The sequence below is a fragment of the Delphinapterus leucas genome, chromosome 4, assembly GCF_059928025.1.
Source record: "Delphinapterus leucas isolate spDelLeu-1000000601 "Yukka" chromosome 4, BTC_Dleu_Yukka2, whole genome shotgun sequence".
NCBI classification, from domain to species: Eukaryota; Metazoa; Chordata; class Mammalia; order Artiodactyla; family Monodontidae; genus Delphinapterus; species Delphinapterus leucas.
This window is the reverse complement of record NC_143132.1, coordinates 55,674,532-55,688,023: the sequence shown is the minus strand read 5'-3', so window position 1 is coordinate 55,688,023 and position 13,492 is coordinate 55,674,532. Positions and strand designations below refer to the sequence as shown.

General features: G+C 36.7%; 1 protein-coding gene across 4 annotated transcripts in view; it reads right to left on the bottom strand.

Annotated features, from left to right (window-relative positions):
- Positions 1-13,492, bottom strand: part of DZIP3 (DAZ interacting zinc finger protein 3) — a 136,443-nt gene that overhangs the window by 50,451 nt on the left and 72,500 nt on the right. For all 4 annotated transcript variants that reach the window (XR_016392991.1, XR_016392992.1, XM_089910524.1 and 1 more), the window contains exon 18: positions 4,236-4,261. Coding sequence is in view for 2 of the 4 variants with exons in the window: in XM_089910524.1 (XP_089766650.1) it covers positions 4,236-4,261 (26 nt within the window). In the remaining 2 variants the exon portion in view is untranslated. The remainder of the gene's footprint in view (positions 1-4,235; positions 4,262-13,492) is intronic.

Here is a 13,492-nt window from a genome sequence, read left to right as displayed (position 1 = left end):
CACTATTTAGTAGCTATGAATTTCCTTCCTAATCTCATTGAACAATAACAAGAAATAGAACTTTTACTTATAGCATGATATGTATTACTTAATTTTATAAGTGAAAGAAAATTATTTTTATTTTATTATTAGAAAGAAAATAGATAACTCCAGGATGCATCAGTACTTATTTTAGGCCACTGAGACCTAGAAAAAAAATGATATCTAACGCTTGTAGAATAACTTGTAAAACACTATAAAACAGTCATTAGGTATCATTGAAGTATTCTAGACTGACTCAAATATTTTGGAAAGTTCAATGAAATAAACTGCTTATGTAGACCACAGTTCGAAAACCCAATCAGTTTTCCATATTGCTTAAAAAGCTGTTAAAAAATTACATTTTTCTGACACCCCAACACTGTAAAAATATAAATCTGTAGTTTTGAAAAGCTCCAAAAGATTATTCCTAAATTTTTAAAGTATGATAATAGCATTACGATAATATAGAAAAATATTCATCTCTTATTAAAGAGATGCAAACTGAATCACGTAGAGGTAAAATTATATGATGTTTGGGACTGAAAACATTCAAAAAAGAACAAAATGTTAAGGGAAAAATGAAGCAAATATGGAAAAACAGTGATAACTGTCGAATCATGATGATAGGTATACATACAAATGTAGATATATTATTCTCTTTACTTTTGTGTGTCTTTGAAAATTCTCATTTAAAAACAAAGCTCGCTGCATGATTTGATGATCATCCAGGTTTGGCTCTATGCTGTAAGCCAAAATGAGCAAAATGACTGATAATATTGTTTCATTCTTTAGTAAGTTATTTTTAGGGTATCTAGACATGAAAAAACACACACATGTGAAGGATCATACACCATGATCAAGTGGGATTTATCGCAGGGATGCAAGGATTCTTCAATATAAGCAAATCAATTAATATGATACACCATATTAACAAATTGAAGAAGACAAACAATATGATCATCTCAACAAATGCAGAAAAAGCTTTTGACAAAATTCAACACCCATTTGTGATAAAAACTCTCCAGAGAGTCGGCATAGAGGGCACCTACCTCAACATAATAAAGGCCATATACAACAAACACAGAGCAAACATCATTCTCAATGGTGAAAAACAGAAAGTATTTCCTCTAAGATCAGGAACAAGACAAGGATGTCCACTCTCACACTATTATTCAACATAGTTTTGGAAGTCCTAGGCACGTCAATCAGAGAAGAAAAAGAAATAAAAGGAATACAAATTTGAAAAGAAGTAAAACTGTCACTGTTTGCAGATGGCATGATACTATACATAAAGAATCCTAAAGATGTCACCAGAAAACTACTAGAGCTACTCAATGAATTTGGCAAAGTTGCAGGATACAAAATTTATGCACAGAAATCTCTTACATTCCTATACACTAATGATGAAAAACCTTAAAGAGAAATTAAGGAAACACTCCCATTTACCATTGCAACAAAAAGAATAAAATACCTAGGAATAAACCTACCTAGGGAGACAAAAGACCTGTATGCAGAAAACTATAAGACACTGATGAAAGAAATTAAAGATACCAAGAGATGGAGAGATATATCATGTTCTTGGATTAGAAGAATAAACATTGTGAAAATGACTCTACTACCCAAAGCAATCTACACATTCAGTGCAATCCCTATCAAATTACCAATGGCATTTTTCACAGACCTAGAACAAAACATCTTAAAAGTTGTATGGAGACACAAAAGACCCCGAATAGCCAAAGCAGTCTTGAGGGGAAAAAAACGGAGCTGGAGGAATCAGGCTCCCAAATTTCAGACTATACTACAAAGCTACAGTAATCAAGACAATATGGTACTGGCACAAAAACAGAAATATAGATCAATGGAACAGATTAGAAAGCCCAGAGATAAACCCATGCACCTATGGTCAACTAATCTATGACAAGGGAGGCAAGGATATACAATGGAGAAAAGATAGTCTCCTCAATAAGTGGTGCTGGGAAAACTGGACAGCTACATGTAAAAGAATGAAATTAGATCACTCCCTAACACCATACACAAAAATAAACTCAAAATGGATTACAGACCTAAATGTAAGACAGGACACTATAAAACTCTTAGCGGAAAATGTAGGAAGAACACTCTTTGACATAAATCACAGCAAGATCTTTTTTGATCCACCTCCTAGAGTAATGGAAATAAAACCAAAAATAAACCAATGGGACCTAATGAAACTTAAAAGATTTTGCACAGCAAAGGAAACTACAAACAAGACAAAAAGACAACCCTCAGAATGGGAGAAAATAGTTGCAAACGAATCAACGGACAAAGGATTAATCTCCAAAATATATAAACAGCTCATGCAGCTCAATATTAAAAAAACAAACAACACAATCCAAAAATGGGCAGAAGACCTAAATAGACATTTCTCCAAAGAAGACATACAGATGGCCAGGAAGCACATGAAAAGCTGCTCAACATCACTAATTATTAGAGAAGTGCAAATCAAAACTACAATGAGGTTATCACCTCACACCAGTTAGAATGGGCATCATCAGAAAATCTACAAACAACAAATGCTGGAGAGGTTGTGGAGAAAAGGGAGACCTCTTGCACTGTCGGTGGGAATGTAAATTGATACAGCCACTATGGAGAACAATATGGAGGTTCCTTAAAAAACCAGAAATAGAATTACCATATGACCCAGCAATCCCACTACTAGGCATACACCCAGATAAAACCATAATTCAAAAAGACACATGCACCCCAATGTTCATTGCAGCACTATTTACAATAGCCAGGATATGGAAGCAACCTAAATGCCCATTGACAGATGAATGAATAAAGAAGATGTGGTACATATATACAATGGAATATTACTTAGCCATAAAAAAGGAACGAAACTGGATCATTTGTAGAGATGTGGATGGACCTAGAGACTGTCATACAGAGTGAAGTAAGTTAGAAAAACAAATATCATGTATAAACACATATATGTGGAACGTAGAAAAATGGTACAGATGAACCGGTTTGCAGGGCAGAAATTAGACACAGATGCAGAGAACAAATGTATGGACACCAAGGGGGGAAAGTGGTGGGAGGGGTGGTGGGATGAATTGGGAGATTGGGATTGACATAGATACACTAATATGTATAAAATGGATAACTAATAAGCTGCTCTATAGAAAAAAAAGGCTTCCCTGGTGGCGCAGTGGTTGAGAGTCCGCCTGCTGATTCAGGGGACACGGGTTCGTGCCCCGGTCTAGGAAGATCCCACATGCCGTGGAGTGGCTGGGCCCGTGAGCCATGCCCACTGAGCCTGCGCGTCCAGAGCCTGTGCTCCGCAACGGGAGAGGCCACAACAGTGATAGGCCCGCGTACCGCAAAAACAAACAAACAAAAAAACCTATTGCATTAGTGGCTCAACTTGTTGACAAAGAAAGTGAAAACCCATCTTGGATGATGAACTATTAACTTACCGAGTGGATCATGTCCATTAATCAATGAGAAAATATCAACTAAAATCGATGGCTTTAAAGTTACCAAAATATGTTCTTGTTACCATTTTAAAGTTATCTTAATTATGTCCTCACAGAGAGTTCTCTAAAGTAACTAATTTTCAGTTAACAACTCTTTGGTGGGTATAATGATCTCTTTATGGAATGTCTCCCCCACTTCCTTCCTCTACTACACTGTCATTAATCATATGGTTGTAGAATATAGCTCTCAATGTTCTTTAGACATTAAAAGGTTTCCAGTAAAGGTTCAAAATTCACCGTTAACAACTGGGGTTAAAAAAAACCAAACAAACATCTCAGGTTAATTAAACAAACCAAACCAAACTCTTTTATAAAAGGGGTCACTGGGACAAACAATAATCTGCCTTTAAGGTTAAGTTTAACTTAGTCTATATTTGGCTAACTACAATCTAGACTATATTTTAAAGGATTTTATACTGGAACCAAATTTAGTCCTTGAAGAAAGCAGTTAGCATTGGATGACTCTTGAGTAGCCATACATTGATAGGAAAATGGCAAGAGATTCTATTCTCCCAAAATAAATGATAATTTAATTTTTTGTCACTTTCAGTTAAAAAAACCTGACAACTTACTAAGACAAAAAAACTGTCTATTCTTCTCTTAGTGAGAACACGTTCTAAAGCAAGGCTGTGTCATTCTGGCAAAGCACACTTTGACAGTACTAAGACAGATTTAAAAATTAAATAAACTAATACTTACACTTGCTCTTCTTTAGATTCCTTATTCTGAAAAATAACATCAAGAATTAGTATTATGTATCAACTATGTTGATACAGCACAGTGATCTAACTGCATTTAGGTCAGCATTTCTCAAGCTTTTTGACCACAACCAAAATAAGAAATATAATTTACATTATAACTCAAATGTACTTACATATATATTTTTATACATAAGCATAAAACTGAAATATAAGTCCCATGAAATAAACCTTACTCATATTATGTGTGTTATGGACTGCATGTTTGTGTGCCTCCAAAATTCTTAGGTTGAAACCCTAACCCCCAGTGTGATGGTAACTGGAGGTATGGCCATTGGGAGGTAATTAGGTTTAGAGGATGTGGAGTCCTCATGATGGGATTAGCACCTTTATGAGAAGAGACCAGAGAGCTAGCTTGCTCGCTCGTGCATGCTTGATCACTTTCTCCAACGTGTGATGATACAATGAAAAGGTAGCTGTCTGCAAATTAAGAAGACAGCCTTCACCAGACACTGAATCTGCTGGCACCTTGATCTTGAATTTCCCAGCCTCCAGAACCGTGAGAAATGTTGTTTTTGCCACCCATTTTATGGTAGTTTGCTATAGCAGCCCGAACTAAGACAATGAGTGATGAACGCTGAAATTTTTTTTATTCATACTAATTCTGTTTCTTTTTTTAAAATGATAGTTGTGACGCACCAAATTGATTTTATAATCTACCACTGAGTCATGAAACACAACTTGAAAATCACTGATTCAGATATTGGAAGTGAATGTTGTGGCAGAGTTTGTATCTATTGCAATATCTTGGGACAGATATTGCAATTGTGTATGTAATTTTCATTTACAGAATCCAATACTAATTACAAGAGTTCTTGAAAGTCTACATGTAAAGAGAAAGCAGATTGATATATTAAGAATCTTATAGGGAAAAAGTGTTAGGGAGATCAGAATTGGGAGGAAATATTAAACAGCCCTATATTTTATTTTCATTAAAAATAAAACTATAAAGGCAACCTATTAAATAAAGGTAATATCAATGACAGTTAACATACTAAAGAGTATTAATTACTCTTATATATCACCTTTCTATTGAGTATCAATTACTGTCATATAAATTACAGTATTAATTTCTACTACCACCTTGTTTACAAGAAACTTCAGGCCTCTTTCCCCACAGATTCCATGATATACTTACTAATTTGTTTTGTTTTATTGTCTGTATACTAAGAAGATTTTTGCATTTCATTGTCTGTTCAATGTCCAGTGCCAATTTGATTTTACAATTTAGAATTATCAACTCCTGCCTTGGTTCTAGTGTACTTGAATAACTAAGTTGAAAAGACCTTTGATTGTTCATAATGAACATATCTAGTATAATTAAGTATAGGTTCCCCCTCTATCCCAAAGTAGAGCATTCCTTTGGAACCTTTCATAAACTGAAATGGCATAAAGTGAAGAAGCAATTACAGGCATACCTTAGAGGTAATGAAGGTTCGGTTCCAGACAACCCCAATAAGGTGAATATTGCAATAAAGCAAGTCACATGAATTTTTTGGTTTCCCAGTTCATATATGTTTATACTATATTGCAGGCTATTAAGTGTGCAATATAGCCTTATGTCTTAAAAAATGTGTACACCTTAATTTAAAAATACTTTATTGCTAAAAAATTCTAACCGTCATCTAAGCCTTCAGCAAACTGTAGTCTTTTCTTTGGTAGATGGTCTTGCCTTGATGTTGATGGCTGCTGACTAATCAGGGTGATGGTTGCTGAAAGTTGCAATGGCTGTGGCAATTTCTTAAAATACGACAACAGTGAAGTTTGTCGCATTAATTGCCTCTTCCTTTTATGAATGATTTCTCTGTTTGATAGCATTTTACCCACAGTAGAACTTCTTTCAAAATTGGAGTCAATTCTCTCAAACCCTGCCCCTGCTTTACCAACTAAGTTTCTGTCATATTTTAATCCTTTGTTGTCATTTCAACAGTTGTTACAGCACTGTCACCAGGAGTAGATTCCATCTCAAGAAACTACTTTCTTTGCTCATCTATAAGAAGCAGCTCCTTATCCATTAAAGTTTTATCATGAGATTGCAGCAATTCAGTCACATCTTCAGGCTCCACTTCTATTTCCAGTTCTCTTGCTATTTTCACATCTGCAATTATTTCCTCTACTGAAATCTTAAATCCTTCAGTTTCATCCATTAGGGCTGGAATCAACTTCTTCCAAACTCCTGTTAATGTTGATATTTTGACCTCTTCCCATGAATTATGAATATTTTTAATGGCATCTAGAAAGGTGAATCCTTTCCAGAATGTTTTCAATTGACTTTGCCCAAATCCATCAGTGGACTCACTACCTATGGTAACTGCAGCCTCACAAAATGTATTTCTTAAATAATAAGACTAGAAAGTCCAAGTGACTCCTTCATCCACAGGTGGCAGAACAGATGCTGTGTTAGCAGGCATGAAAACAACATTAATCTCACTGTACATTTCCATCAGAGTTCCTCAGGGACCAGGTACATTGTCAATGAGCAGTAATATTTTGAAAGAAATCTTTGTCTTTTATTTTGTTTTATTTTTTTGAATTTATTTTATTTATTTTTTATACAGTAGGTTCTTATTAGTTATCCATTTTATATGTATTAGTGTATATATGTCAATCCTAATCTCCCAATTCATCTCACCACCACCCACTGCCCACTTTCCCCCTTCAGGTGTCCATACGTTTGTTCTCTACATTTGTGTCTCTAGTTCTGCCTTGCAAACCGGTTCATCTGCACTACCTTTCTAGATTCCACATATATGCCCTAATATACAATATTTGTTTTTCTCTTTCTGACTTACTTCACTCTGTATGACACTCTCTAGTTCCATCCACATCTCTACAAATGACCCAACTTTGTTCCTTTTTATGGCTGAGTAATATTCCATTGTATATATGTACCACATCTTCTTTATCCATTCATCTGTCGATGGGCATTCAGGTTGCTTCCATGTCCTGGCTATTGTAAATAGTGCTGCAATGAACACTGGGGTGCATGTGTCTTTCTGAATTATGGTTTTCTCAGGGTATATGCCCAGTAGTGGGATTGCTGGGTTATATGGTAATTCCATTTTTAGTTTTTTAAGGAACCTCCATACTGTTCTCCATAGTGGCTGCATCAATTTACATTCCCACCAACAGTGCAAGAGGGTTCCCTTTTCTCCACACCCTCTCCAGCATTTGTTGTTTGTAGATTTTCTGATGATGCCCATTCTAACTGGTGTGAGGTGATACCTCATTGTAGTTTTGATTTGCATTTCTCTAATAACTATTGATGTTGAGCAGCTTTTCATGTGCTTCTTGACCATCTGTAGGTCTTCTTTGGAGAAATGTCTATTTAGGTCCTCTGACCATTTTTGGATTTTTTTTTTTAATATTGAGCTACGTGAGCTGTTTATATATTTAAGAGATTAATCCTTTGTCTCTTGATTCATTGGCAAATATTTTCTCCCATTCTGAGGGTTATCCTGTTTATGGTTTCCATTGCTGTGCAAAAGCTAAGTTTTATTAGGTCCCATTTGTTTATTTTAATTTCCATTTCTCTAGGAGGTGGGTCAAAAAGGATCTTGCTGTGATTTATGTCATACAGAGTTCTGCCTATGTTTTCCTCTAAGAGTTTTATAGTGTCTGGCCTTACATTTAGGTCTTTAATCCATTTTGAGTTTATTTTTGTGTATAGTGTTAGGAAGTGTTCTAATTTCATTCTTTTACATGTAGCTGTCCAGTTTTCCCAGCACCACTTATTGAAGAGGCTGTCTTTTCTCCATTGTATATTCTTGCCTCCTTTATCAAAGATAAGGTGACCATATGTGTGTGGGTTTATCTCTGGGCTTTCTAATCTGTTCCATTGATCTATATTTCTGTTTTTGTGTCAGTACCATACTGTCTTGATTACTGTAGCTTTGTAGTATAGTCTGAAGTCAGGGAGCCTGATTCCTCCAGCTCCGTTTTTCTTTCTTAAGATTGCTTTGGCTATTTGGGGTGTTTTGTGTTTCCATACAAATTTTAAGATTTTTTGTTCTAGTTCTGTGAAAAATGCCACTGGGTGATTGACAGGGAGTGCACTGAATCTGTAGATTGCTTTGGGTAGTATAGTCATTTTCACAATGTTGATTCTTCTAATCCAAGTATATGGTGTATCTCTCCATCTGTTGGTATCATCTTTAATTTCTTTCATCAGTGTCTTATAGTTTTCTGCATACAGGTCTTTTGTCTCCTTAGGTAGGTTTATTCCTAGGTATTTTATTCTTTTTGTTGCAATGGTAAACGGGAGGGTTTCCTTAATTTCTCTTTCAGATTTTTCATCATTAGCGTATAGGAGTACAAGAGATTTCTGTGCATTAATTTTGAATCCTGCTACTTTACCAAATTCATTGATTAACAGTTTTCTGGTGACATCTTTAGGATTCTGTATGTATAGTATCATGTCATCTGCAAATAGTGACAGCTTTACTTCTTCTTTTCCAATTTGGCTTCCTTTTATTGTTTATCTCCGATTGCTGTGGCTAAAATTTCCAAAACTGTGTTGAATAATACTGGTGAGAGTGGCAACCTTGTCTTGTTCCTGATTTTAGTGGAAATGGTTTCAGTTTTTCACCATTGAGAACTGTGGCTATGGGTTGGCTGTGGGTTTGTCATATATGGCCTTTATTATGTTGAGGTAAGTTCCCTCTATGCCTACTTTCTGCAGGGTTTTTATCATAAGTGGATGTTAAATTTTGTCAAAAGCTTTTTCTACATCTCTTGAGATGATCATATGGTTTTTATCCTTCAATTTGTTAATATGGTGTATCACATTGATTGATTTGCGAATATTGAGAATTCTTGCTTTCCTGGGATAAACCCCACTTGATTATGGTGTATGAAACTTTTAATGAGCTGCTGGACTCTGTTTGCTAGTATTTTGTTGAGGATTTTTGTGTCTGTGTTCATCAGTGATATTGGCCTGTAGTTTTCTTTCTTTGTGACATCTTTATCTGGTTTGGTATCAGGGTGATGGTGGCCTCATAGAATGAGTTTGGGAGTGTTCCTCCCTCTGCTATATTTTGGAAGAGTTTGAGAAGGACAGGTGTTAGCTCTTCTCTAAATGTTTGATAGAATTGGCCTGTAAGCCATCTGGTCCTGGGCTTTTGTTTGTTGGAAGATTTTTAATCACAGTTTCAATTTCAGTGCTTGTGATTGGTCTGTTTATATTTTGTATTTTTTCCTGGTTCAGTCTCGGAAGGTTGTGCTTTTCTAAGAATTTGTCCATTTCTTCCAGGTTGTCCATTTTGGTGGCATATAGTTGCTTTTAGTATTCTCTCATGATGCTTTGTATTTCTGCAGTGTCCATTGTTACTTCTCCTTTTTCATTTCTAATTGTTTATTTAAGTCTTCCTTTTTTTCTTGATGAGTCTAGCTAATAGTTTATCAATTGTGTTTATCTTCTCAAAGAAGCAGCTTTTAGTTTTATTGATCTTTGCTATCATTTCCATCATTTCTTTTTCATTTATTTCTGATATGATCTTTACGATTTCTTTCCTTCTGCTAACTTTGGGATTGTTTGGTTCTTCTTTCTCTAATTGCTTTAGGTGTAAGGTTAGGTTGTTTACTTGAGATTTTTCTTGTTTCTTGAGGTAGAACTGTATTGCTATAAACTTCCCTCTTAGAAGTGCTTTTGCTTTATCCCAGAGGTTTTGGGCCATCGTGTTTTCATTGTCATTTGTTTCTAGGTATTTTTTAATTTCCTCCTTGATTTCTTCAGTGATCTCTTGGTTATTTATTAATGGATTGTTTAGCCTCCATGTGCTTGTGCTTTTCTACGTTTTTCTACCTGTAATTTATTTCTAATCTCATAGTGTTATGGTCAGAAAAGATGCTTTGATATGATTTCAATTTTCTTAAATTTACCAAGGCTTGATTTGTTACCCAAAATGTGATCTATCCTGGGGTATGTTCATGTGCACTTGTGAAGAAAGCGTAATCTGCTATTTTTGGATGGAATGTCCTATAAATGTCAATTAAATCTATCTGGTCTATTGTATCATTTAAAGCTTGTGTTTCCTTGTTATTTTTCTGTCTGGATGATCTGTCCATTGGTGTGAGGTGTTAAAGTCCCCCACTATTATTGTGTTACTGTCGATTTCCCCTTTTATAGCTGTTAGTATTTGCCTTATGTATTGAGGTGCTCCAATGTTGGGTGCATATATATTTATAATTGTTATATATTCTTCTTGGATTGATCCCTTGATCATTATGTAGTGTCCTTCCTTCTTTGTCTCTTATAACATTCTTTATTTTAAAGTCTATTTTATTTGATTCAAGTATTGCTACTCCAGCTTTCTTTTGATTTCCATTTGCATGGAATATCTTTTTCCATCCCCTCACCTTCAGTCTGTATGTGTCCTAGGTCTGAAGTGGGTCTCTTGTAGACAGCACATATATGGGTCTTGTTTTTATATCCATTCAGCGAGCCTGTGTCTTTTGGTTGGAGCATTTAATCCATTCACGCTTAAGGTAATTATCTATATGCATGTTCCTATTACCACTTTCCTAATTGTTTTGGGTTTGTTTTTGTAGGCCTTTTTCTTCTCTTGTGTCTCCCACTTAGAGAAGTTCCTTTAGCATTTGTTGTAGAGCTGGTTTGGTGGTGCTGAATTCTCTTAGCTTTTGCTTGTCTGTGAAGCTGTTGATTTCTCTGTCAAATCTAAATGAGATCCCTGCTGAACAGAGTAATCTTGGTTGCAGCTTCTTCCCTTTCATCACTTTAAATATATCGTGCCACAGCCTTCTGGCTTGTAGTTTCTGCTGAGAAATCAGCTGTTAACCTTATGGGAGTTCCCTTGTATGTTATTTGTCGTTTTTCCCTTGTTGCCTTTAATAATTTTTCTTTGTCTTTAATTTTTGTCAATCTGATTACTATGTGTCTCAGCATGTTTCTCCTTGGGTTTATCCTGCCTGGGACTCTGCGTTTCCTGGACTTGGGTGGCTATTTTGTTTCCCATGTTAGGGAAGTTTTTGACTATAATCTCTTCAAATATTTTCTCAGGTCCTTTCTCTCTCTCTTCTCCTTCTGGGACCCCTATAATGCAAATGTTGATGGGTTTAATGTTGTCCCAGAGGTCTCTTAGGCTGTCTTCATTTCTTTTCATTCATTTTTCTTTATTCTCTTCTGTGGCAGTGAATTCCTCCATTCTGTCTTCTAGGTCACTTATCTGTTCTTCTGCCTCCGTTATTCTGCTACTGATTCGTTCTAGTGTATTTTTTTGATTTCAGTTATTATATTGTTCATGTCTGTTTGTTCTTTAATTCTTCTAGGTATATTTTTGTTAATTCTTGTAGGTCTTTGTTAAACATTTCTTTCATCTTCTCAGTTTTTGCCTCCATTCTTTTTCTGAGTTCCTCGATCATCTTCACTATCATTATTGTGAATTCTTTTTCTGGAAGGTTGCCTATCTCCATTTCATTTAATTGTTTTTCTGGGGTTTTATCTTGTTCCTTCATCTGGTACATAGCCCTCTGCCTTTTCATTTTGTCTGTCTTTCTGTCAATGTGGTTTTTGTTCCACAGGATGCAGGATTGTAGTTCTTCTTGCTTCTGCTGTCTGCCCTCTGGTGGATGTGGCTATCTAAGAGGCTTGTGCAAGCTTCCTGAAGGGAGAGATTTGTGGTGGGTAGAGCTGGGTGTTGCTGTGGTGGGCTGAGCTCAGTAAAACTTTAATCTGCCTGTCTGCTGCTGGGTGGGGCTGAATTCCCTCCCTGTTGGTTGTTTGGCCTGAGGCAACGCAGCACTGGAGGCTACAGGCGCTTTGGTGGGGCTAATGGTGGACTCCAGGAGGGCTCACGCCAAGGAGTACTTTCCAGAACTTCTTCTGCCAGTGTTCTTGTCTCCGTGGTGAGCCACAGCCATCCCCTGCCTCTGCAGGAGTCCCTCCAACAGTAGGTAGGTCTGGTTCAGCCTCCTATGGGGTCACTGCTCCTGCCCCCTGGGTCCTTATGCATACACTACTTTGTGTGTGCCCTCCAAGAGTGGAGTCTCTGTTTCCCCTAGTCCTGTCAAAATCCTGCAGTCAAATCCCGCTAGCCTTCAAAGTCTGATTCTCTGCAAATTCCTCCTCCCATTGCCAGACCCCCAGGTTGGGAAGCCTGACGTGGCGCTCGGAACCTTCATTCCAGTGGGTGGACTTCTGTGGTATAATTGTTCTCCAGTTTGTGAGTCACCTACCCAGCGGTTATGTGATTTGATTTTATTGTGATTGCACCCTTCCTACTGTCTCATTGCAGCTTCTCCTTTGTCTTTGGATGTGGGGTATCTTTTTTGGTGAGTTCTAATTCTTCCTGTCAATGATTGTTCAGCAGTTAGTTGTAATTCTGGTGTTCTCAAAAGACGGAGTGAGCACACATGCTTGTGGTCCACCATCTTGAACCGACATCCAGAAATCTTTCTTTCTGAGCAGTAGGTCTCAACAGTAGGCTTAATATATTTAGTAAATCATGTTGTAAACAAATGTGTTGTCATCCAGGCATTGTTGTTCCATTTCGGGAGTACAGACAGAGTTGATTTAGCATAATTCTTAAGGACCCTAGGATTTTCAGAATGGCAAATGAGCACTGGCTTCAACTTAAAATCACTAGCTGCATTGTTCCCTAACAAGAGAGTCAGCCTGTGTGTTGGAGTTTTGAAGCCAGGTATTACTTCTCCTCTTCATCTATGAAAGCCCTAGATGGCATCTTCTTCCAATAGAAGGCTGTTTTGTCTACATTGAAAAATCTGTTGTTTAGTATAGTCACCTTCATTAATTATCTTAGCTAGATCTTCTGGATAACTTGCTGCAGCTTCTGCATCAGTGCTTGTTGCTTCACCTTGTACTCTGAAGTTATGGAGATAGCTTCTTTCCTTAAACCTCATGAACCAACCTCTGCTGGCTTCAAACGTTTCTTCTGCAGCTTCCTCACCTCTCTCAGCCTTTACAGAATTGAAGAGAGTTACGGCCTTTTTCTAGATTAGGCTTTGGTTGAAGGCAATGTTGTGGCTGGTTTAATCTTCTATCCAGAATACTGAAATTTTCTCCTTATGAGCAATAAGGCTGTTTCACTTCCTTACCATTCCTGTGTTCACTGGAGTAGCTCTTTAATTTACTTCAAGAACTTTTCCTTTGCATTCACAACTTGGCTAACTGTTTGGCACAACAGGCCTAGCTTTTGGCCTATCCCAGCTTTCAACATAACT